The 25,232-nt window shown below is 46.5% G+C and overlaps 8 protein-coding genes across 8 annotated transcripts, besides 2 other annotated features; 5 read left to right on the top strand and 3 right to left on the bottom strand.

The window, feature by feature from the left end:
- Positions 1–281: 281 nt before the first annotated feature.
- Positions 282–1,469, top strand: TSTA_030010 (uncharacterized protein; the record flags this gene model as incomplete). Its single annotated transcript, XM_002480119.1, has 4 exons — positions 282–595; positions 724–937; positions 960–1,302; positions 1,354–1,469. The coding sequence occupies 4 exons, from the start codon at positions 282–284 to the stop codon at positions 1,467–1,469; spliced, it is 987 nt and encodes a 328-aa protein (XP_002480164.1).
- Positions 1,470–1,907: 438 nt separating this feature from the next.
- TSTA_030000 (COPII-coated vesicle protein (Erv41), putative) lies at positions 1,908–3,704 on the top strand. The gene is made up of 4 exons (XM_002480118.1): positions 1,908–2,225; positions 2,338–2,876; positions 2,930–2,971; positions 3,020–3,704. Exons 1-4 carry the CDS (start codon positions 2,135–2,137, stop codon positions 3,548–3,550), a joined length of 1,203 nt encoding a protein of 400 aa, XP_002480163.1. The 5' UTR covers positions 1,908–2,134; the 3' UTR covers positions 3,551–3,704.
- Positions 3,705–4,034: 330 nt separating this feature from the next.
- Positions 4,035–8,741, bottom strand: TSTA_029990 (protein kinase, putative; the record flags this gene model as incomplete). The annotated part of the gene is made up of 3 exons (XM_002480117.1): positions 4,035–5,352; positions 5,408–8,360; positions 8,422–8,741. 3 exons carry the CDS (start codon positions 8,739–8,741, stop codon positions 4,282–4,284), a joined length of 4,344 nt encoding a protein of 1,447 aa, XP_002480162.1. The 3' UTR covers positions 4,035–4,281.
- Positions 4,190–4,211: a sequence feature (AT_rich).
- A 1,506-nt stretch (positions 8,742–10,247) lies between the features above and the next one.
- On the top strand, positions 10,248–12,168 carry TSTA_029980 (integral peroxisomal membrane peroxin, putative). Its single transcript, XM_002480116.1, has 3 exons — positions 10,248–10,574; positions 10,627–10,767; positions 10,822–12,168. Exons 1-3 carry the CDS (start codon positions 10,375–10,377, stop codon positions 12,089–12,091), a joined length of 1,611 nt encoding a protein of 536 aa, XP_002480161.1. The 5' UTR covers positions 10,248–10,374; the 3' UTR covers positions 12,092–12,168.
- A 6-nt stretch (positions 12,169–12,174) lies between these two features.
- On the bottom strand, positions 12,175–13,158 carry TSTA_029970 (66S preribosome component NOP16). The gene is made up of 2 exons (XM_002480115.1): positions 12,967–13,158; positions 12,175–12,899 (listed from the first exon to the last, which is right to left on the bottom strand). Exons 1-2 carry the CDS (start codon positions 13,092–13,094, stop codon positions 12,278–12,280), a joined length of 750 nt encoding a protein of 249 aa, XP_002480160.1. The 5' UTR covers positions 13,095–13,158; the 3' UTR covers positions 12,175–12,277.
- A 143-nt stretch (positions 13,159–13,301) lies between these two features.
- Positions 13,302–14,934, top strand: TSTA_029960 (ZIP Zinc transporter, putative). Its single transcript, XM_002480114.1, has 4 exons — positions 13,302–13,475; positions 13,525–13,675; positions 13,744–14,668; positions 14,720–14,934. Exons 1-4 carry the CDS (start codon positions 13,320–13,322, stop codon positions 14,733–14,735), a joined length of 1,248 nt encoding a protein of 415 aa, XP_002480159.1. The 5' UTR covers positions 13,302–13,319; the 3' UTR covers positions 14,736–14,934.
- Positions 14,935–16,724: 1,790 nt separating this feature from the next.
- TSTA_029950 (uncharacterized protein) lies at positions 16,725–18,431 on the bottom strand (the record flags this gene model as incomplete). The annotated part of the gene is made up of 2 exons (XM_002480113.1): positions 16,725–18,061; positions 18,092–18,431. 2 exons carry the CDS (start codon positions 18,429–18,431, stop codon positions 16,725–16,727), a joined length of 1,677 nt encoding a protein of 558 aa, XP_002480158.1.
- Positions 18,432–21,200: 2,769 nt separating this feature from the next.
- Positions 21,201–22,287, top strand: TSTA_029940 (uncharacterized protein; the record flags this gene model as incomplete). The annotated part of the gene is made up of 3 exons (XM_002480112.1): positions 21,201–21,241; positions 21,272–21,346; positions 21,414–22,287. 3 exons carry the CDS (start codon positions 21,201–21,203, stop codon positions 22,285–22,287), a joined length of 990 nt encoding a protein of 329 aa, XP_002480157.1.
- Positions 22,288–23,741: 1,454 nt separating this feature from the next.
- Positions 23,742–23,761: a microsatellite.
- Between the last annotated feature and the right edge of the window lie 1,471 nt (positions 23,762–25,232).

Below are 25,232 nucleotides of genomic sequence, written 5' to 3'. Positions count from 1 at the left end.
TTTCAACTGAGAGCTTTAAATTAGCGGGTTTCTGGGAGTTCCTAAACGCTCTCTTCTTGTGAATCCTCATACACGCCTAGCAACACAAATACCCGATGCTCTTTCCAAAAGTTTTATCAAATTCCATCAGCCGCAGAATATTAAACCTGATCTCTTCAAGGTCATGCCTATAAGGTTATTTTAATTGAGCCAGCAACTGCCGGACCTCAGCGGAAGGTGGAATACAGGTTCTGGCATTCCAGTAGCTCGCACAGTATATCATCAAACAGAAAGTCTCCACAATGGAGACGTATTCACAAATCTCCCAGACCATCTCAGCAGGAAGACAGTATAGAGAGGTTGGATTTCGCGCATTAAGCACTTATGCTCTGTCCGCTCGTACTATCTTCGCAATTCTCATTGAAACGGAACAGATTTTGTTCGTCCCAAAGACTTCCATAAGAATAAGGATTCTAAGAAGGACGTTGCCGACACAGCCGCAAAGTGCTGACGGTTCATCGCTACTGCAAGAGATATCTCTCGAGACCATAACAGTCGCTATATTCTGCACTTTGCCATACGAAGCCGCTGCTGTGAGGTACTGTCTCGAGGAAGAGTTTTTATGCTGTTCGAAGACAGTAGGTACAAGGAATTACTTGTATTCTTTCGGACAAATTGGATGTATCAGAATTGTCATAGCTCAATTTCAAGCTGAAACTGCGAAGACTGCCCACTGTGCTACAGCGATCACTATTCAGTTTCCAAATCTCAGGTTTGCCATGGTGGTCAGGGGCGCCCCAGGGATCCCAATTTCAAAACACGTTCGCCTTGGGGACGTTGTCGTCAGCGTTCCTCAGATAACCACCTCGGTGTTGTTCAGTATGAATTTGGCAAGTATGAAGAGGATGGGTTTGATCTCAAGGGATGTCTCAACAAGCCTCCGTCCATTCTACTGAGTGTAGATGGATTATTGAGTGAAGGCGAGATTACGGAGAGAAGCGCACTATAGACGATTCTATGCCAAATTACTGAGAAACCTGGGTTCAGTCGCCCAGGTATCGAAGATACCTTGTTTGACCGGAACTGTTCCCATATCAATCAGGAGAATGATTGCCGCAAATATGAAGAAATATGTGGAAGGGAGGCTATCCCCACAAGCACGATACCATCCAATGGTACATCGAGGTCTTATACTTTCTGGTGGCGGTATTATCTCAAATACAGTCGACCGAGAACGACTCCGTCGTGGGTATAAAGATTCGCTTTGCTATGAAACAGAAGCTGTGGGTATCATGGATGAGATTCCATGTCTAGTGATCAGGGGTACTAGTCGACATTTCGAGCCAGACAATTATTGACATATCCAAGTTGTAGTCGTAGAACGAGCGAGGGTTGAGCCCTATACTAATCGGTTCGAAACTAAACGCCTCGGAGCAAGTCAATCGGAGCAGCCAAATTCTGGAATATCCCGTTTACCAACTCTTTGCTAGATCACGATAAATCGTCTTGCATCATACATGAAGCCTTCTTACCCGGATAGCCAATTGCTAGTATTCATACCTAAGTAGACAAACCCTTGGAACTTTTGACGAGCTGTATTTCTAAGTCCCCTAGAAAAAAAAAAGACGTCTATACGTGATGATGGTCAGGGTCTACCATGACCGAAAGGTATTGTTGCTACCTTCTGGGCATCGGGGTAGTGTTTCCGTGGTTTGTAATGACTTCATTGCTGGTAAATAAGATTCTGGAAAAATACATTCATAGGAGTCCCTGTAAACTGAACGAAGGGGGTCGTAGAATTGGTACTGTAGCCAGTCGTCAGGTTAGGGCTAGATTTAATTCGTTGATAGGGTCAGGGCTGCTACTTATCTCCGGTGGAGCGTCGTGTTTAGATCGGCATAGTTGGCCTCTCCGCATTTTATTTATTCAAGTATCACAAGCCATACTTCACTTTCTGTCAAATCTTTTTGCCGCGTACACAATAGATATTGTCAGGGCAGATACATGCTCGATTGCATCTGACAAAATTATGTCTTCTTAATTGAATATACACCCCTTTCCCTGGTTGTATGAGCCTGCGTGGAAGCTGTCGCGATTCGAGTCACAACAAACGGTCCGGAATCTACAAAAAAATAGTAGCCAATCACTTCTCGCAATGAACGGTTTTTCGAAACACGAGCTCGACGAGGATGCGTTTGGGGAGAAGAGGAATGCTGAAGCTGGTTTGAAGACATTCGATGCTTTTCGTGCGTTCCCCTCCTTGTCAAGGTTATTGCGCCGAGGACTCTCGAGTCAATTGGATTCAGTTCACAAAATGCTAGATTGGATGTATATGCTAATACTTAGTCTTACTTCCAGCTAAAACAAAACCCAATTACACAACCCCATCACGTCGCGGAGGACAATGGACCGTAATCATCATCGCAATTTGCACATTCCTCTCCATCGGCGAACTCATAACCTGGTACCGAGGCACCGAAAACCAACATTTCAGCGTCGAAAAGGGCGTATCCCGCCAACTCCAAATGAATATTGATATGGTCGTCAAAATGCCCTGCAACGATATCCGAGTCAACGTGCAAGATGCCTCGGGGGATCACATCATGGCCGGCATGCTGCTGATGAAGGATAGCACGAATTGGGAAATGTGGAATGAGAAGCTGAATCAACAGTCGTCTGGTGTGACGGAGTATCAGACACTCAATGCGGAGGATACGAAACGTTTACTAGAGCAGGAGGAGGATATGCATGCCCACCATGTCCTGTCGCATACACGCAGGAATCCGAGGAGGAAGTTCCCGAAGACTCCTAGGTTGTCGGCGAAGTATCCCACAGATTCTTGCCGGATTTATGGGAGTTTGGAATCGAATAAAGTCCATGGTGACTTTCATATAACGGTGCGTAGATATACAGATCTTTTTGCCAATATGGAACGCTAATTTATATCCAGGCTCGGGGACATGGGTATAACGAACTCGGCGAACATCTTGATGTACGTTACCCTCTCGCCAGTTATTCAATGATTACTGACCAAATACAGCACAAAACTTTCAACTTCACCCACATGATAACCGAACTCTCCTTTGGCCCTCACTACCCATCCCTCCTCAACCCCCTGGACAAAACAGTAGCATACACCGAAGACCACTACTACAAATTCCAATACTTCCTCAACGTCGTCCCCACAATCTACGCAAAGGGCAACAACGCCGTCGAAAAATATACCGCAAACCCAGCACTCGCCTTCAAAAAATCCCGCAACACAATCTTCACAAACCAGTATTCAGCGACTAGTCAATCACACGCTCTGCCCGAGAATCCGTACAACACACCAGGCATCTTTTTCAAGTACAACATTGAGCCGATTCTGTTGTTTGTGAGTGAAGAACGTGGTAGTTTTTTGGCGCTGTTGGTGCGGTTGGTGAATGTCGTTTCTGGCGTGATTGTGACGGGTGGTTGGTTGTATCAGTTGAGTGGATGGGCTATGGAAGTACTGAGACGGAGAAGACGGGGAGGATATTCGCAAGGTGTTTTGAATGGAAGGACTCATTCGGCTGAGGATGAGGAGTGATATTTATTAGCTTGTTTATGCTTTTTTCCCCTCACTCTATATGAGTTTATTGCATACGCCTTATATCTCGACTGTTTTGTCCCTTGCTTGCATCGAATTGTCTGTTCGGCTGGGAGTATATTATATCTGAATATCATCAGTTCATATCTGAGTCTAAAGAAGTCTATTTTTCATCTAGATAAAGTTGATATGTAGTGAATTAGTATGTATGCATGTATGTACATTCCAGTTAATAGTCATAGCAAAAGAGGGCAGCCGCTTCGAACGATGCTTAACAAAAGAGACAGAGCAAGAAAACTAATCATATTCGATAGTACATGAAAACCACCCCGGCGTCTCCTGACAATAACATGCCACATGAATACCGATGCATAAAATACACCTCGCAAGCATCGGAGGAAAACCAACATGTCGTGATCAAATCGAATCATCCATGAATGAGAGAAGAACAGAACAGAAAAAGAAACAAAGTGGCTCACAAAATGTATAGTTGATGGAAGCGGGGGTATATGATGGTACAAAAAAAAGGGTTCTTTTCTTTTCTTTCTGCGCATAGTACATATATCCATCAAGTGAAGGAAAGAAAAAAAAAAAAAGTTCCCGACCTTGTCTATGTTGCTGGTGAAAGAAAAACAGACGATTATTAAAATATAATATATTAGTAGCATGAGACTCAGAGGGTGCAAAAGTCAATCCCCTTAGTCTCAATATAAAATCAACTTCTCATAAGTTCATTTGTTAGATAGGCTCGTAGCTGCGGCCGCTGCGGCCAAACTTCCGCTGGGATTTCTGCGCGGCAGTGCTGAACCAACGCCGTTGTTCACAGTACTACTGTTGGATATGCGCTTACTTGCGGTAGGCTGCTGCATATTATTGACACTCGACAGACGCTTTGCGGCAGGTTTGACAGGGGAGCTGCTCGTGGCTTTGTGAGATCCCATCCCAGGTTTACCACCCATACTGGGAGGCTCGGGTAGAGGTCTGGCTGATGTAACTCCGCCGGCCATGAGTCGCTTAGAGACCAGGTTGCTGCTAGACAAGTATGCACGTGGTCGACCACTAGGTTTGATCCCCGTGATGAATTCGTGATTCATTGCATCATTTGGATTCATCCGTCGCGCAGGATCCCAACGAAGACAACGAGCAACAAAATCCAAGAATGGCTCGTCGTCACATTTCAATGACTGTCGCAGGTCTTTGGAGCTTGGACGACGTCGTCGACCTTTGGAGGAAATAGTCAAACGCGGTTTACCCAAAGAGTCAAAGAATAGCTTTCGGCGGGTGCTCTTGTCGATCAGATGCTTCTCCGGTGGCCCAAATATCTCCATGATACAGGCAAGTTGCTCCTGCTCATTCTCTCCAGGAAAAATGGGGTATCCAGTATACAACTCGGCGAGAATACATCCCAAACTCCACATATCAATTGCCATGCCGTACGACATGCCCAGAATGACCTCCGGAGAGCGGTAGAAACGACTTTGAATATAGGTGTACACTTTCTCGTGATCAAAGCAGCTGGAACCAAAGTCAATAACTTTGATCTCTGATCGCATTGGATGAGCAAGGAGGATATTCTCCGGCTTCAGATCGCAATGTATAACCCTCTTCGAATGCAGAAGTACCAGGGTGCTCAGCATTTGTCTGGTAAACTGGCGTATAAGTTTCAAAGAGAAGCCCTTGAAATTGTGTGCTTTGATGAACTCATACAAGTTCATACCAAGGAGCTCAGTAGATATGCAAAGATGGCCACGGAAGTAAAAGCTTTGAGTGAAATTTATGACACTATGTTTTCGATGAGGATCCTGGAAGTGATCGTTAGTATGATTGGCCCGACAAATTGCAAGATAATCTACTCACCCATTCCTTCAACTTTTGTAGAATGTTCACTTCGACCAATGCTTGTTGATGAAATCTCTTCTTGTTTCGAATGATCTTCACAGCTACTAACTGGCCCGTTTTATGATCAACACATCGAACAACCTGCCCAAAGCTACCTTTGCCTAGAACATCCACCACTTCGTATCGGTAGGCCAAGTGATCACCAATGACAATTTGATAGTCACCCCGCTCGTCGTCGTACCCAAAATTGGCGGCTTGCGACTTCAGATCGCCCACGTGCTTTTTGGCTTTCTGAGTGCCACAGAAATAGATATCTTTAAAGTCGATGATTTCGCCTCGCTCGAATATGTTAAGAGAAGCCATTTTAAGCGCTTGGGCCGGGCTAACGCGTTCCTTTGGACTGGCCCTGCGACGCAGCTCATCCAACTCTTTTGCGGCAAGCTCGAAGTCTTTTCTCTTACTCCCAAGTCTGCGCATCTCCTCATCGGCAGCGAGCTCGACAAGGTCAAGGTTAGGGTCTGCGCTTCGGGATTTTGTCCCAACATTAGATTTAGCAGAGTTGATCATCTTTTGCACTGGCGACAGAATCGAAGATGCAGGGCGGTGATTATCAGCAGTCTCTGCATCACCAGGGTCAGTAACTGCAGGACTAGGCATAGTGTATGTATTCGACTCATTGTTGAAACTTGATTGCTTCGTGTTCAAGCTCGCTAGAGAAGACTTGCGATTATTTGACAAGAGTGAAGATTTCGACGTCGGACTGGTCGTTCGTGTAGCAGCTGCAGATAAACCATTCCATGTAGCGGATGCTGGAAGTCGAGGTGGTGGCATACTGTCATATTTTGCTGAGTTGACTTTAGTATCCGATGCCAGAATAGGTTTAGATACACTGTGTCTGAGAGTTGAAGGAAGCTTGCTCTTCAATGTGGAACCATTTGCATCAGCATCCGGGGTATTTGATAACCGGGTTCCAGTCTCCGTATTAACCGAAAATGCTGAAGATTGCGTCTGAGGTCTGGGACCCATCAACTTCGTGCTTGACTGAGCATTTGTGTACTCTCCACTCAAATGTTGACGCATAAAGTTGAAGTCACTGCTGGATTTAGGTAACGAGGAAGATATGTACGGAGACATATTCCGACTCAGCGAAGGCATCTCCAAGGGAACGACAGCACTGGAACTGCTAGGTGCTCTATAGCCAGCCGTATTGGATGTGCTGACCAAGAAGTGTGAAGTACTGCTGCGTGGCAGGTGGTTGCGTTCCACCTCATCTTCATCATTCTTGAAGAAGGATGCCTTGGAGGCTGTCATTGGGGTACTGGGAGTTTTCGGAATGTTGGTACGGGGAGGAGGTGTAGATGGATTTCGCTGATGATTATTATTCAAGGCGTCAATCTTCGCAGCCATAGGAGTACTGAGTGGTAACAAATTCAACGGAGGGAGCTTCAAGGGTTGTAAGCTTTTCCGTGACATGACGGCTGCTTGCTTTCCTTTGCCTTCGGGAGTTTTAGTTCCTGCCACCCAAGGCGCAGTAGGTGCATAAGGTTCGGTGGTACTATTGACTGTTGTAGATAGGCGACTAGAGTCAGAGCCGCGTGCCGATTCGATGTCCAGTGGTAAACTAGATTTACGAGCAGTTGTTGGAAACACGAGCTCGGATTCCGTTTTTGGCGATTCGTATGCCTTGGGAATAGCAGGAACCGGAGGCACCTCCTCGTTTCCGTTACTCACAGTCTCCATGCGTGGTTTCGGTGTAGGAAGCCGGGAGGAAGAGAAGGTCTGAGATAGTCGAGGTTGCAAAGAGCCGCTGGAGTTACGAGCAGAATTGTAACTGGTGTTTGAGGAAAGCGACATACCAGAGCTATATGACTTGCGGCTGGGATCTGGTGTGGTTCGAGACGACGAGGGAGTCACGCTTTTCCTTGGGATCATGGACGGTGATTGCGATGATCTCGGTCGCAGAGTGAGCACCTCGGTCGGAACAGGTTGAGTGGTAGGAGGTGTGATAGGCACAGGAGGGGCCTGTGGCAGCATTGACATTCTCTTCATTCGCCGCGCATCGGTAGGACTAATGGTACGTGCCCCTAAGCCTGTAGCATGGGGCATGGTAGACATCCGTTTACTCGATGACGACGAGGAAGGTGTATTAGTGCTGCCAGCAGCGGGTTTCACAGGGGTCAAGAGGCCATTCGTTGTAGAAGATCTGTCACCAGCTTTAGGTGCCAATAAGCTATCTTGCGCTAACCGTTCCCGTGATGGGGCCTGTAAAGACTTTGCTTTGAGTGATCTAGCACTAGGAGTGGTACCAAGGTTGTCGGGTTCATTGTTATTTGTCGATCGCAACCGGTAATGAGTTTCGTATCTATTGCTATCAACGCTAGCTTTGCGTGCTGATAAGCTAGGTCGGCGCTTCGACATACGATCTCCGGAGGAATCGATAGTGAAAATCCCAGGGCCCACTGACTTTCTCGGAGCGCGAGCAGGAACAGAGGCAGCTGATGGAGGTGGAACGTGGCTTTGGCGGCGAGACCTGGCAGATGGTGCTGGAGGAGGGGGCATCGATGTATTGATTGAAGATGCCTGGTTATGGAATCGCGTGACATCGCTCTGGCGCCGCAACGAGTTGGATCGTGCAGCTCTGGTCGTCGTTGTATCGGCTGTAGACCACTGATTGTGTGATCGTGGTTGTGTCTTTTTGGTGTCATATCCAGCACCACCATGACCTGGTAGAGGAAAGTTATTTAGGCTTGGTTCGTCCAGGATACTGTTGTGAAAATCATCGAAATTGATGGGTGCGAGAAACTCAATGTTTTCCGAGGATGACTTGTTGCTATGATGCTTGCTGTTCATATTGAGAGTGCCAGGGCTTGTGCGTGAATTGGTACTGCTAATGGATGCATTTCTCGGAGATTCCGATGTAAGATCAATTGAAGAGTTACCTGAATGTATAGATCCAGTTCCCGAACGCGCACTATATTTGACAAGGTCAGTGGCAGTCAACAAACCAACAGTACGGGATGCCATTATATTACCTTCTTGGAGCGATCGCATTCTGTTCACGTATTGATTGCCTTCTCCTCCCTATGGCCTGAATACGCGGGTCTGTCGCGCTTCTTGGTATAGATGGAGCCCTTTCGCCTTGAGTGGACGCGGAGGTAGTGCTCGGAGTAGCTTTCTGTAATCTTCGACGGCTAAATGTATCTGGTTCAATTGCCACGCGGTAAGCAATGAATCTTTTGTGGCAGGGACATGTTGCCTCACCTGCAGGCCCCGAGTCCTCATTGCGGGAAGAGTCCGACGCTCTCGAAGGATTTGTCCCCGCGCGTGCATTCCCACTTGATATTTGAGCCATCATTGCGGACGCGCTGGCACCGACCCGATTCAGTTCGCGAGAGAATTATTGGTTCCCAAATACAAAATTGATAATCCCGAGGCGTGAGCCCCGTAGTCCCTCGATATTAACAAGACCCCGAAACGCAACGTGACAGCGACAACATCCACGTAAGATGATATCGATTCCAAGGTCGGCGTTGGTCAACTATCTGGAGACCTACTTCGGTGGCTATCTGTCCATCGCGCGGAAAGAGCGAGTTTTTCCAAGGCGTCCAGGCCGTTATTCGAATCGATGTCGAAAGCGACAAATTTTGGTTTCTGTAGTGCGGGACAATGGTAAGTTAGAAGCAGGTTGGAGAATCCAAGTTGATAATATACAGTAATGAAGGACCTGTCCAGATGAAAATTTGATATCCTTCGTCGCCCCTTGTGTAAATGGTGGAGGACTAATCACAAAAATCTCATGGGAGACAAGGACCTACCAGGCTTGAAGGGAAACAAACAAGGTGAGACAAGAGACCCTTTCAGAGATGCACAGGAGACAAAACTCGAACAAAACACATCACATCAAGAACGTAAAAAGATGGCAGATGAAGAAAAAGAAACGAGAACAACAATGGAATAAGCTCTGTGTTATGGTAGCAAGTTGCTGCAGGGGAATGCAGAACGAATTGGCTCGAAGAGGGAAGTCGACGTTGATGGGGAAATCCCTTTAGTGTGGAGCTAGGCTGCTTAGCCCTTAGCTCTCTTGCCCCTGGGAGATACAGAGGTCAATAATAACGATGATAATCCCGTCCAAAACGATAAACAGTTGCCTTTTGTTCTCCTAGTTGATTTGTGTTGCTCTATTTCTCCCTGGGTGTGTGTCAACATGGACTCGTCGTCATCTTCACCTTGGCCACCTCGAGCATACTACGTATTGCCAAGGTACATTACCATTCAGAATGCGCTACATCTCACCATGCCATACTGTTATTATCTATGTATTCAATCTTGCCTACATCAGCCCTCGACCACCTGATGATCGTAACTAGAAAGCTTCGCACATCAACAGATCACCAAAACGCTGCTTGGAAGTCATTTGTATCGTCTACGGAAAAGGGGGCGGGGAACACAAAAAGTAACATAAACTCCATCCGAACTCAAAATCTCAATAAGCAGTCTATTCTCAGGTAGGCCCGGTTACGCGAGTGGCACAGTAACGCATAGAAAGAGTACGTCGAGGAAATACCGGAGTGACCGGTTGTTGTAAAGTCCTTCCATGGATGGTTGTTTATGATTGATCATATTAGGACAGCTGATATAGGCCGGGTATGGCCGTCACCGTATGTATGCCGTGGACGCATTATCACTCGATATCGATAAGGGCTTTTATTCATACTGATGAAAGCGAGTGTAGGTTGTTGAGTACAAGACTGTCTGAACTGCAGAAGAAATCAAAATAAATGATCCGCACTAATCCTCTTTGGGCCTCCACCTGTGAGCCTCTTCGCATGTGACTTCCCCCGGAATTCCTTCTCCCACCAGACCACACTTCACCTTTATGTAGCTGTATCCGATCAACAGCTTCATCTATTTTACTCAACTGTGATATGCAGCTGCTTTGCCTATGCTTTCGACCGACCATTGCTCAGATGTGAGACGGCCTCAAAATGACTGACTACACCGCGGATGCGGACGCCGTTGCCAACCGCGACGAGCCTATCCCGGTAGTTTCATTCAACAGCCAGACCTCAACTCAGTCCAGACTGGACAAGGCGAAATCTCGTATTCCAGGATTTCGACATTCAAACCATGGATCAGAAGGTGACGCCCCCTCGGGGTGGTCAATACAGGACAGGCTCTTTTCCAAGTATGTTACATACTGCCGTGGTTTCTCATTACAGAGATATTGATTGTGGTAGGCTCCTCGAACAGGTCGTCCCATCTGAGGAACGAGAGGGTGAGAATGCAGATGACACCTACAGGCACCCATCAAAGGTCCTCTCGCGACCGCCCTTCAGTCTTCCTCTCATGACGAATAACTTTCGCCGGTTCAATGCTAGGTACGAGTCCAGCTATATCGATCTCTTGCTTTTTACGTTACTTATTGCATATAGGATTGGCATCGCGTTTGTTTTCCAGGCTCGAATGATACGCCTGTTCAGCTGGAGATATCCGACTCAGACTTGGTCCTTTCTAGCCGTATACTCGTTCATCTGTCTCAATCCGTATCTCTTGATCGTACTGCTACCAGCCAGTGTCCTGCTATACATTATGGTCCCAGCCTTCCTTGCGCGCCATCCACCTCCTCCTTCGAATTCTACTCTAGGAACGCATCCATATTACTCCTACGGCGGCCCGGCACTAGCACCAGCCAAGACTATCAAACCAGCGAGCGAAACATCAAAGGATTTTTTCCGCAACATGGGCGACTTGCAGAATTCAATGGCCGACTTTTCAAATCTGCATGATACTCTAGTTGCATCGATATCGCCACTAACAAACTTTTCTGACGAAACACTATCAACAACTGTGTTTTTACTATTGACCGTTGTTACCGCTTCTCTATTCCTCGTCGCGCATATTCTACCATGGCGTCTCATATTCTTCGTTGGTGGCAATGTGGCGGTTATATCCTCACATCCGACTGTACATGGCTTTTTAAATCAAGTTCAAGGATATAAAGGTGGGCACGCTCCGGAGCAAAAGAATCAGAAACCGACTGCGAAGAAAGAAAACGCAACAAAACAGGAATCACCAATAACTCAGGTTATCAGTCCTCTGGCAAGTATTTCACTCGATTCTGCTCCCGAAGAACGTGAGGTAGAGATCTTTGAGCTACAGCACCGTTCTGTGTCGCCCTTTTCAACATCCTCCGAGTGGGAGACGCTTTTATTCTCACCTGTTCCTTATGATCCTTTATCGCCATCTCGTATCGCTGGAGACCGGCCACGTGGTTGTCGCTTCTTTGAAGATGTGCAAGCGCCATCGGGATGGACCTGGAAAGGAAAGAAATGGGAGCTGGATCTTGAGTGTCGTGAATGGGTCGTGGAGCGCATGATCACTGGGGTTGGATTTGAAGTTCCAGGTAATGGTGCATCAGGCAACGGTGGTGAGGAGCAAATAGGGGGCTGGGTATGGGATCTACCCCAAGTAGAGACTGAGGGATCTATGAGCAATGACGAAGTTAGCATGATGGCATATGGGGATCTGCCAGATACTACATCAACCAAGGCATCCTCAGTTTCGAGTAAAGGCAAAGCCGATGGGCAGGGAGATCAAAGTCGTGACTGGGACGGGACCATGCAGGCCCAGGCTGGTGCATGGCGACGACGACGATGGGTGCGTGTTGTTCACCGCGTTGGTGTGTCCGGTTCGGAAAGTTAATGACTTGTAACCAATTATAATGTTAGGCTATTATTACGCGGCTATGATTACACAAATTCAATTATTGTCATCGTTGCATTGTCATGTAGATTGCCAATAGAATAATCTTCACTGACCACTCATAATATTAAAACGCCAACGCCTGGTATAAACGCCACGAAAACAACAATAAACTCAGCTAAGCAGCTAAGCAGACCGTCTTTCCTTCCAGATGCGAACTCGTCTCCTTATATCACCCTCACTCTGCTGCATAGGATTAAGCTTCTTATCCCTGACCATGGCCTTAATATCATCTCCATGACGAGCCACCAATCTCTCCACCCATTCCTCCTCTCTTTTACTCTGTTGTCGTGGTCGACGTTTCTTAACGGCTTCCTCTTCCTGTAAAGCACGCATTTCCAATTGACGCACAAACTCGGAGGCTGATGATGAGCTTCCCGTATCCAGTCCAGCCTTTTTGTGTAAAGATTTAACTCCATTTTCAATATCGTTAATAGGATCGGATAATGGATTTGAGCGTTTGACTTTTCGTCCGGCGACTTCGATTTCATCGTCTTCTTCGTTATTTGTGATGACCCGTAGGATCTTGCCGGTTTCGGGATCTCTTTCAACTTGGACTTCCTCGGGATCGAATAATGTAGTGGCATTAGGGTTTTTAGTGCCGGTGATATGCAGAGAGTCGGATGTGAGTTTGTCTGCCGTGAGGGCGTCGACACCTTTGGGTCTTTCGACACCGCCGGTTGGAGCGTTTAAGCGGGTTGTGAGGCCGAGACGGCGGTAGTTTTGGATTAAGGTCTCATTTTTGTTCCTGTATCATAAAAGTCGTTGCATTAGTAGGAAGCCATGAATGGTATGCTTGTTATGGTCTGGCATACCAGTTCTCTGCAATCAAAGCATTCCCAAGAACATTTATTTTCTTATCGCCGTTACGCAACAACTTGCGCTTCTTTTTGAGCTTCGGTACCTTTGCCCGGTTCTTTCGCTTTTGTAATTCGCGACCCATTTTGCGATAGCCTGTGACTTAAAGCCGAGGGAGAATGTGTCGATGTATATATTGTGTTGAGGGCGAATTGAATTTTTTACTCCAAAATCTGCTTTATCTTATCGGGCGATTTGCGGGTTGTTTGCATTGTTGCGCTTGAAGCTTGGCATGTTTGCATTCTGCCGTGTATCATCTGTCTTCCTCTGATCTCGTGGATTCCTAGATATCAATCCAATCGTATATACAATGGCTCAGAAAATGTCGCAATTCGCATGGAGAACATGTGTCATCTGCGTGCTCGTGGTCTTTTTCCTATCTTCCGCTGTATCTGCCAAATCACACGTCTCCGATAAAAAATCAATTGCAAGCTATGATGCGGCTCAAATTGAAGAAGAGTTACAGGTAAATGACCCGTCTATATATCTCTTTCTATCTAACAGAATGTGTCTAGCACTGTCCATTGGTTCAAGCTCTGAACGAGCATAAATTAGCTTCCCTCCCAGAAACGGCGAGCTGGACGTCGAAAATCTTTGCTGTGTTATTTCCCGGAAGCCCTGCCGTCAACGCGCTGTTGGCGACTTTGTATATTTCTGGACCACCCAGTGGGTCGACCGAACTACAATTTTACAATTTGCTAGTGGCAAGACTCGACTGATCAATTCCATTGCAGATTTCCTTCTCGCGCTATGTCCGCCAAATATCGACCCCTCCTCCCTCTCTATTATGGTAGCGTTCGCTGTGGGCGGATTGCTAGGTGACACGCTATTTCATCTGCTACCGGAAATATTCCTAGGGGAAGACTCGCCTGAGCACGCTCGATTCGTGCTGGTGGAGAACAACAAGAACTTGTTGCTTGGACTAGGCATCATGGTTGGCTTCCTCACCTTTGTAGCCATGGACAAAACACTGCGTATCGCGACCGGAGGAGAAGGCGGACACGATCACACCCATTCGCACGATAGCCACGATACAGCCGTCACCACTGGCTCCAGTCCCGGCAAGGGCGACAAGAACGGCGAAGTAAAGAAACGCAAAGGCAAAGGCGTTAAGCACAAGGATGGCGACGAAAAGAAAGAAGAAATCAACCCGAGCACAAAGCTTGGAGGATACCTCAACCTGATTGCCGATTTCACTCATAACATCACTGACGGATTAGCGCTTTCCTCATCATTTTATGCTTCTCCCACCATTGGCGCGACAACCACGGTGGCGGTCTTTTTCCATGAAATTCCTCATGAAGTCGGCGATTTTGCGCTCTTGATTCAGTCCGGTTTCTCAAAGAATAAGGCCATGGGTGCCCAGTTCGTTACTGCCATTGGTGCCTTTTTGGGGACCTTTATTGGTATTGCCGTTCAAGAATTTGGTGGCAATACTTTTACATCGAGCGCTTCGTCTGAGGTTTCGAGAGGATTGCTGGGGACCGGGTTGAGCTGGGGAGATATGTTACTTCCATTCACTGCGGGGACGTTTCTCTATGTTGGCACTGTAGCTGTGATTCCGGAATTGCTCGAGACGGGCAAAGATAAAGGAGTGGAGATCAAGAAGACGCTATCACAATTTGCGGCAATCGCGGCTGGTGCTGGTATTATGCTTTGGTATGTATCTTTCCTGTTTGATTAAGTGCATTGCTAACGTGAGTTTGACAGGATCTCGTGGTCTTGATTGACACAAAGCTGCAGCCACTACATGACGAGCCATACTAATCATTCTCAGGTCTGTATTACTAGAGGGATAGGAACTAGGATAGACGTACAATGAAAATATCAATACTCGCATCCACCGTGTCTTGCACCAAGCAAAGGACGAATACTTCTACAATCAAATAGATTGTACATCGAAAAGATGTCAACAATACAATACCCTCTGCTTCCACTGCACATATTATCTCAGCAACCAAAACGTCAATCTCGGCAAATATCGCCTACAATGCAAACCAAGTCTAGATGTGCATCACACTGACACATTCCCACGCATGCAATTCTGGTCAAATGCCACGCCATGTCCATATATGTGAAACCAAGATATTGACCGAACCGAAGCACGTATTTACGTATGCAAGATGCAAGGGGTATTTTCTGCTTAACAGTATGGATGAAAGAAACCTGGAGGCTGGAAGTGAAACAACGTGTGGAATCCTTGCTTTCGCTTCGTTCAACGTTCATAGGCGAAGTCTAATATCCACCGTATGTTGTGCTTGCGTTATTTCCTGTTTTATGAGTACGTATTCAATGCACAATACTAATACATTATACAAGCGTTCAAGATGACACATACCTCCCAATTCATACACATGGTTGACTTGCACGTGGCTGGCATGCGAAACTGGACTGAGTATGTTATGTTTTGTCTAGCAGCCTGTACTACGTATGCAAACAGGAGTTCTCCCAGGCATATTGGGTGGTTGTACAAACTAGAAGATTTGGAATTAGGGCTACGTCTAGCCTCTAGATGTCACATAGTAGTCACAGCCAATAGATTAGCCTATCACGGATAGACTAATGCATCAAGGAACAAAAGATTATCCGACGGGAACTAGGACTAAGCAGGAAACATAGCCAACAGAGCCCTAACGATGAGTGATATGACTGCCATCAGAGCTACGGATATGAAGGATATGATACAGAATCCCTCCTTCATATAAAAAAATACAATGATTTGCGAACATCTGATTAAGCAGTCGTATCACGTGCATACAGGCTAGGCAATATCTAATCAGCTGGAGTTCTCCCAAGTCTGTACACATTTATATTTATACGGAGTACTTGATCTTGAATCCCCCCTCTTTCTCTCGAGCGAAGCGAGAGGAGACAGCTTGTACCAACATGAAGAAATTTCGAGAACTGAATTCACATACTGACGAGATATAGGCATATCCAATCAGCTCTACTGGACATCATCTCATGATCTAGTTTGTACAGGATTTCACACATAAAAGAGGTCAACATTTCCGATAAGTTTTGTATTAGAGAGTGTGCAACAATAATGAAAATTCCTAGCTCCTAGTTCTTGTTATTTGCCTATATTCTGTATTCATCCTAGCCTAACCGAGCTCTAACAGTGATTCCGAGGCTAATTATAGTCTCACCCCCCTGAGTCGTATGTGACTAGAGAGAACAAGACAAGTAATACACAGAGATTCAACGCATCGAATCATCTCCTTATCAATACTTACAAGCAGCTAGTTATTGATCACTATTACTGGACGATATCAATCTTCTGAGTCTATACGATCCAGTCACCGATTTCTTTACAATCCAGAAGCCTGGAAATCGGACCCCGGTTTTAACCTCAAATCAACTGTATGTGAACTCAATCTGAATGCATCTTCTGGGTCTGCGGACCTTGTGCTTATTCCTGTTGGAGGATGGGGGTGTGGAGTACGAAGTCAAGTGATACGAATGGTTTATAGGTTACAATGCTGGTAGGTATTCGCTGGGTTAGGCTTAATATCGGCCGCTCCGAGCATTGGAGATATCACTCATTCATTCATGCAGCTGTACCATTCCTTATCGATCAATTTTCTGATTTTGCACAGAACCGATCAGTGTAAACCAATGGCAATTAAACTGTATATTTTTGAAGAAATCAAGCGTAAGTTCCCCGGACTCCTCCAATTTCACCCAATTTGTAATCGTCAAAATGATCAAAAACTCAAAAAAAGCTTAAATCAGACAGGCTGTCCATGATCTTCTTCCCAGAGGCCTTGGCATCTCTAATCTGCTCAGATATTATTTCCCCCGGTAGATCTGGCTCTTGCAGCAAACCTGGATTCAGGAGCAGGTAGACTAAGAAGATCCCACTAACAGTCTCCAGTAGAGATATAGCCAGCCATGAATACACTCGCGCATGGGAGACCTCAGCTCGGACTCGGGCTTGCTGGGGGATCGCGAGAGATATTGTGCCGTCTGTATCCCAATTGTTGTGGAAACTGTCCCACGCACCCAAATAACTTTGGCGGATGAGACTCTCCACATAGAGATCTAGGTTGTTCCAGGTCGGGAGCAGAGTAGAGTTCATCTGAGAAAGTGAAGTCATCATATCTGGAAGAAGCCAAACAGCCTCTTGCGACCATGTGTTAGGATCTATAGTAGTGTCGTCAAGAGGTGTCTGGTCTTCAATAACTCGAGGCGATACATATTTGCTTAGCTTACTAGTTGTTACGCCCGCCTCTATAGTCACATTAGCGAACAGATAACAGCTACCGAGCGCCCAAGAGGTCTTAAACTGCGGAAAGCTGTTCACATTGCCAAACTGGTTTGCTGTGAGGTTCTGACAATCCGAGTACTGGTTGGCGATGATGAGAGTTAGAGAGTTGGCTCCAGTGACTTTGTTTGCCGTCGGAAGCGAAGTCGTCCAAATATCCTTATTGTACCACAAATTATTGACATCAAATAGGACGGCGTGCCCTGGATTCGTGTAGCGGACAAGTGAGTCGTTCAAGACACTCAATTGCCAGCCGTTTGTAGTGGCTTGAGCAAAGACCGCATTTGGGACCTCCGCTGCTGACATTGCCCAAGCTATATTCTGAACTTTTATGCAAGGCACAACAAAATTTGTGAGAGTTGAATTCTCTGGAAGACCGTCAAAATTCACAACGTGGCGGCACCCATTGCCTCTCAAAGAAGTTCCATTGGCGGAGACCGTTGTGGTATCTGACCAAGCTATGTTCGCATACCCTAGAGCCTCTCTAAGGACATCGGTCCTCTTGATAGGGTAATCAAATTTCGTATATTGGTCCCAGTAAGAACCACTTGCAGTTGGGTTTGTCCAGTTCACGGATACAGCCGCTGTTTGCGGACCGGCGGCGAAAGATGGATTCCAGTTCACCGCACCGGAAAGAAGAGGAGCTATAAATGGCTGGGGAAAGGAACAGAGAAGGGAAAGGGCAACTGCCCAACTGCGACGACCCCTTGGTCGCCCGAAGGGAAGCCGCATCCAAGGAAGAAGCTTATATCTCGTCATGAACGACACCTGCTTGGACGTGAGCCCTGTATTCGAGTGCGTCAGTTCCCACGCACCTCTCCAGGTCGCAATAGCTGCCCAGGACGTGGTGAAGAACTTGATCAAAACCAATGCGGCTGAAACCAAGGTTGTGACATCTGACGATCGAAGAAGAAGTTTTCCGTCGACATATCGCGGAGTTGAATCATCTCCAGCGTTGTATCCGTCGACCGCATAAACGAGCACTAACGCCAAGGCGATGCTCCCAACCGTGTGCAGGAAGAGGAGAGGCGTGGATTGAAGCGCTTTCTTCGGCCGCACTGGATGTGGAGAGTTTTCCTTGGACGAAATTGCGTCTTGATTGACGACTTCTGCCACCACTGGCGGTGGCTTTGCAATTTCAACTTTTTCGCTCATAACCACCCAAGATTTTAGCAAGAGTAAGGATGTTATCAGCGCGAGGGGCTCAAGACAAATTCCATAGGCATTTGCTACAACAAGGGAATTGTATTTCTGGTTTCCACTTCCTTAGGAATGAAAAGAGTTTAGGTTGTGCTTACTGCAAAAGGCTGCAGTAAGAGTACACCTGCCCCTATCGCTTATTCCTCCATACACAGATTAGTAAGTAGTACTTGTGGCTGGCTGGAGCTCGAGTCTTGAGGTGCTTCGGCCTAAATGATTAGAAAATATTATATGCAACTAGTAATGACCGTCTAACTAGTAGATTTCTAGCCTCATGCAGAGCTAAAGCACATTCAATCCAGCTAAAATTCAGCTGACCTCTCCTCTATGCCTAGAATTGATGCGAGGGTACAAAATTTCTAAAACCAGTGCTCACACTTCTTTGGAAGTATGATAGAGAAGTAAGATTGGGTTACACGTATTAGCACTCAATCCAAGGCCTACTACTAAATCGATTGGTGTTTATGCCCTGTATCTATCCCACTATTTGCTGGCACTTCTAGAGCCCATTCATTTAGGGCTAAGTTTTACTATGGAGGGTGTACTGATCCTAATGTCAAGCAAACAGTCTGTTGGTTTAGCCGGGTCCTGGATCACGAAGCACAGGATTGCGGCAAGGGCAGTCCAACTGCCCTACGTGGTGAGTCTGGTAATATTGAAGTTGTTCCTAATATTACGACTGGTTCCCAAAAAGGGAGGAGAAGGATAATTACATGAGTAAAGGGGATATCCCAGGTAGTCGGAACGGAATAACTAATATTCCGGTGTTGATACTCAACACCTGGGGATTCCCGTACACACACAGTCTTTTCTAGACTATGAAGTATTATACCACACGGGAGGCTGAAAGCTACCATACTGAAGAGTCTCAGGTGCAGCCCGTAGCAACCCGAAAGTTTTAGCGGGCTCAGAACAGGAGGGAACAGAAATATCAATAGGAATATAGAAGTAAAGTGATAATGAAAATCTGGAAATATTCTATTCAGGCGAAAATGGAGGGAGCCTGTTATTGGGGTGGTAATTTATGTGGTTATATACATAGTAGGCATATTTTTCCACTGTCAACTAATTCTAAATACAGCTATCTTGACAGAGAGGAGACTGCAGCGAATCAGAACAGCTTAATCGCCAATTATTATTGCATCACTGGACTGTTCTCTGCATGCCACATCAGTTGCGTGATGGCGTCCAATGGGTGTCAAGAATTCATCAATCCCGCACAGGGAAGTGAAGACCTATACATTACTTCCATTCACAGCAGGTTACCAAATGTCTAGGCCCATTTGGAAATGGATTGTTAATTAACTCTCCATACATGGACTCTGCACAGCGGTTCAATGAAAAGCGACTAAAGAGAAAGTCTGTGTGCGCAAGACGCTAAAACGACCCATGCTGCCGGTCGACTGGGGAGATAGACTTCTACTTGCCCCATTTCTATCGCAGCCGACGTCTACAAGGAAGGCTAGCTGATGTGGCGTCATGGATGCCGCTGTCTGTCAGGCTGTCACTAGTCAACAACTCCCAGAAGCCCCGTAAGTATCTCGAACCGAACCTTACAAGGATGAATTTTCTGGCTGTTCAAGTGTTGAGCCCAAACAGACCTGTAGGAGAAGTGTCATCATCCGCACTCGCTGGCCGTGCCCTTCGTCTTCTCGACGATCGAATACATACTTGTCACATGTTAGAGATCCTTTTGTGTGAGCGAAACACGCCTCTTTGCTTCCTTTCCTTTACTATAGTGTCCCTCCCATCGACGGCGACTAGTGAGTAGATCGATGCCGGAGACACGATTGTACTAGTCTTCGGTCTGCGACAGATGAGACGAACGACCCTTGTTGATGAGCTACGGGGTTAGTCGCACCGCCAACTTCCTATATCCAATCACCTCGGGCTTCTCTGGTTGCACGCATATCCAGTTAAAACCAGCACAAAACAATGGATGAGCAGAAGCTTGAATAGGCAAGTATCACTGCCCGGGATAGAGCGTCCTTCAACGATGACAAAGTTCAGGGTAGTTGTGTCGAAAGCTCTGTACAGAACAGGGGCTGATTTTACTGTTGGACGTCCGTAGGAATTGTCCCCTGGGGCTTCGGCAAAAAATAATGCTGATCAATCTAGCAGTCAACACCCAAAAATACTTCCAGTTAACTCTACCAAGAATGCCACATAAATGATAAGAGCAGCGGATTTGAGCCACGAGCCGAAGAAAAGGAGAGCCTGGAAATCAGAATATTTATTCGGCCCATTGCCGCAGCTAAATGGGACTATCGATGGACTTCTATGTTCAACCAACCCCTCTACATATCACTCAAATGACAGCGCACGTATGAGGCTAACAAGATAGACTATAACCTGCCGCAAGGCTGGCTGAACTGCCTTTACTATCTTCGCATCCCTTGCTAGGTTGTTGATTATTAACTCGGACTCCCCATCTATGCTGTTATGGAAATGTTGGGTCGCTAGCTGGCCCTTGTTCATCTGGGCGACGAAAAGCTCACCCACTCGTACATCACGCACATACATAGTCTCACCAGCTGGTCTTTTTAATTTACAACGTCTCCTTATATACTGCCAGGACCCCGTTTTAAGAACCGCAGCTCGTCTTAACTAGTACTCTCTTCTCCCTCCGTCTGCCATGGCTGAAATCACTCAGAACCGAACAGTGCCGCAGACGGAGCATGCGAGTGAAGAACATCTATACTTGTCGCTATTTTGAGAGCAGCCATGGCCATTCCGCTAGCAGAAGGGCTTGCACAGTTGAAATGGTCATGATTCCGACATGAGCATCCGTTGAGCGATTTCGAGGCCTTGAATGCAGCAGGCACTAGCATGAAGGCTGCAGCTATGATTTTACTTCGATTCCTTCCATGGTGAGTCTGAACTATTACCCTGAAGCTCGCCTAGGACCTACGGGCTAGCCTGATCCATGTCCCATAGCCATTTAGTCTCTTTGGGCTCCTTTGTCCTCCTCGCAGGTGCCGCTATCGCTCCATTTGCGCAACAGGTAATATCAATCAAGGGCCGACTAGCCGACTCCGACAGTCTTGGCTCCATACCTATATGTGACTATAACCGATCCTATGACGACTGGGATGAGGGTGCTGGGCCTGGGATGAACCTCGTCCCACTAGATACGATCGGGGCTATCTACGAGGGCCTTTTGCAGGCCCCGAACCGCAACAACGTTTCGGTCAATCCATCCTGTTCAAGAGGAAACTGCACGTTTGGAAAACACCAATCCCTAGGATTTTGCAGTAAATGCGCGGATATAAGCTGCAAAATGATTCCGCAAGGCGACTGTGATAATGAAAATGATTTCGATTCAGAATGCATCCTCCGACTCTCCAATCGTTATGAACTTGAAATCGATAGCACAATGGACACGACAATCAACGCGACAACGGATTGGGAACTTCTCGAGTTAGACGTGAAAGGTTTGTCAGTAATAGTGAATTTCACTGCCTTAACTTCGCCCGCAAACAGAACGAAAATACGCGCCAATGCAAGAGCGACCGAATGCACACTCTACTTCTGCGTCGCCACGTACCGCTCGAAAATCGATGCAAGCAGATTTACAGAAAAGACCACTTCAACTGCGACAATTACCAACAAGTCTTTGGGCATTGACTGGGATCCGTACGCAATATACTCTGCGAGTCCGGCAACTTGCATCGTGAACCGGACAGAGAAACGACCTTCATACCACGACGGAGATGGATGCACGTATCCAATACATGGGACTAGCGGGATGGCAATGGCAAACTCGCTGGTGGCGCCCCTCACCGGATCCGGGGGGCAGCAGGGTAGCTAGCAGGGCATCATGGACGTCTGATACTATACACGTTCTTGAGAACATGGGCGTTCCAAATATCGAGAACGTCTTCGATTCCCTGGCAAAGGCACTACATGGATTTATGAGCCATATATCCATGTGCAGTGGCCATGGATGATCCTCCCTGCGGTCGTTGTCGGGTCTTCTTGACCACGATTGTGATGACTCGGGGGCAGTATCTCTGGAAGTCCTCTGCGCTGCCGTTGCTGTTTTTGGGGTATGAAGGCGACGTCTCCGGCACGGATGATCAAAGATGAGACATATGGAAGATCTCTCCAAGGAGATTAAGGTGCAGCTTTCCTCTACAGACGGTGGCATGAAACTTGTAGCCCGGATTAGCTCGTGAAATACCAGAAACTATTAGGGAATTGTAAATTGAAATGAGAGGACGTTGATGTCAATGGCTCTTGGTGCATTTCACGAAGGAGCTTTTGATCTCGGTTTTATCATGTCAGGTAATGTTTATACTCTCTCTCTCTCTCTGAGGCGAAGCTGGCATAGTTAGTTACAATAGTCTTCATCATCGTGAGGAACAGTCAGGCATCTATCCCACTATTTGCCGGCACATGTGGAGCTCATTCGGTTAGGGCTAAGTTTTACTGCGGAGGGTATGCTGGTTCTACTGTTAAGTAAAAGTCTTTTCTGGACTGTGAAGTACACCATACAGGAAGCTGAAAGCTACTGAATAGGGTCTCGGGCGCGGCCCGTAGCCACTATATTTAAGAACTTTACACTATTGTAGAGCTCATGTTAATGCGAATATCTTATTATACAAGTAGCCGTTATATAAGTTTTGTTATAAAGAATCGCTACCCGGGGCTAGGGGCTGAGTTGACATAGTTGCAGCCTGGTAATTCAGTAAGAGAACCGACAGCTTTACAGCTCGAGTTTTAATCAAACCTGAGTCATAAGTGATAAGAGCTATATACTATCTTATAAGGATTCAATCCAAGTCATGGATCGTCACAAGGAAGGGTATGGCCAAAAATGGGAACTGGCGTGAGTCACAAGAGAAATATGACCAATTATTTTGTCTCGCAAACCCCGCCGATAGCCGTTCTCATCGGTTTTATAGAAAGTGGTTGACCACTCCAAGGCTACCAGCGGGTGATGGGGGTTGAATCGAATTCATGAAATGAAACTGTGATAGGGTGATAGGGTGATAGGGTGATAAGGTTGGGATGGCTCAGATCTTCTAGAGAGCTGACCACAGGGTACGATACTCTGTTTTAGCAAGATAGAGGGATGTAGAAGAACTTGGAATGTGAGGGTTGCGATGCAAAAGAAACTCCACATGATGAGACACCCACGAGAGTACAGCTAAACCTCGAGACTGATTATGCATGCCGTTCGCTAGTACGCAAGTGACTGCTTTTGTACCATGTACCTGACAGATGTATCATGCAAGGAGACACTCTCGTACCGTACGAGTTGATACGATACGATACGATACAAAGTAAGGTTGAACAGGACCGGCCCGTCCGTCCCACCCTGTATAAAACTGTGCAGTAACATACCTTACACATACCATCTCGTATCATCGATTCCTTCGACCATGTTTCCATGAAGTTTAATCGCTCAGCCCCATTCTTTTCATGATACATTTTGATGTTCCAATTCCCGAAGATTGTTTCGGAAACATGTGAATTTTCTGCTTTTGGGAAATAAAAAAAGAAAAAAGCTCGGTTAAAGAGGAATGAACCAGTTTGACTCCACAGTCAGCCTTGTGTTGAGAGTTCTGGGTCCGTTCTTGACGATAGGGGCTGAACAGGTACATGACTGTGATGGATATCCAACAAGCCACATCTTTATAGACACGCAGGACGAAATAGACAACTATATTAAGACCTGCTTATGCCCTCAAAATTTGATCACTTCTCTATTCGGTCTACGGTTCTTATACTACTATATCTTCTTTCCCGTGCAAAATTAGAAACCAAACATCACATCACATATCTAGGGTCTAAGACAGCTGATCAAACCAATAGCAATCTCAAACCTACAAAAAACAACCATTTGCTGCACACATCCCGAACAGGCAGCGGAAACTAGTCTCATTTGACTGCTAAGCCAACTTACCGAGAAGAGGGTGTTCTGAGTCTGAGTGCCACACACCATCTTTTGTCATCGTACTACGCGTACAGGCACTGCTAGTTAGTGCACTAGCAGACATCGGTATGTTGAATCTGTCCCTGGTTGGGTTCGTTCGATCTTGTTTTTGGATTATTTTCCGTGCTGCATGACCTTTTTTGGTGTCTCTTGAGATTCGAATGAACATATAAGCATCTTCCTGCCCGTTCCGACAAAGCTCACTTGCAACTATTTAGGCAACTATCTAGTTTGATTCTCTGACTCGTCGGTCGGAGTCGAAACGTCCTGCGTCAGCGTACATACTGCAAAACGACACATAGTCCGTTCAACGGACTTTGATATTGAAATCTGGTTAGTTGCTTTCCTTTAATTCGATCTGCTCCGCTGTCGTTACTGCAAGCATGTTGGCCCGTACTTCTGAAGAGCAGCCACCAGAAAAAGCGAGTCGTGAGAAGCAAGACTTTCCTATTCCGGAAAGGCCTACATATCGTCAGTGTCGAGGTCAGAGCGTGATACTGATACATGGCGGGGTGGACACTGGAGTTCCACGGGTGGATGCATATGCGTTTACCGGGGTGTGAAGACAGTGATCATTTATAGAATCGTCACTTTTTTATCGAGTTGTCTTATCGCTGACCCATCAAGATCCTAGATCATTCGCTGCTCTGCCTTGTATTGTAGGCAGCTCGTGCGGGTCGCCACTGGATCGACCGCTACCGGTTCGGCTGATTATGTGCCTGCCTGTTGCAGGCATTTATTATCATTGACTGTCAAGTTTCGTATTGACCGAGAAGTCATATTGATATGGAGTAAGTCTGGCTGATTCTTTGATT

The sequence above is a fragment of the Talaromyces stipitatus genome, genomic scaffold, assembly GCF_000003125.1.
Source record: "Talaromyces stipitatus ATCC 10500 scf_1105507295541 genomic scaffold, whole genome shotgun sequence".
Taxonomy (NCBI): domain Eukaryota; kingdom Fungi; phylum Ascomycota; class Eurotiomycetes; order Eurotiales; family Trichocomaceae; genus Talaromyces; species Talaromyces stipitatus.
Note: the sequence above shows the minus strand (reverse complement) of the source record. Positions and strands in the feature narration are given on the sequence as shown.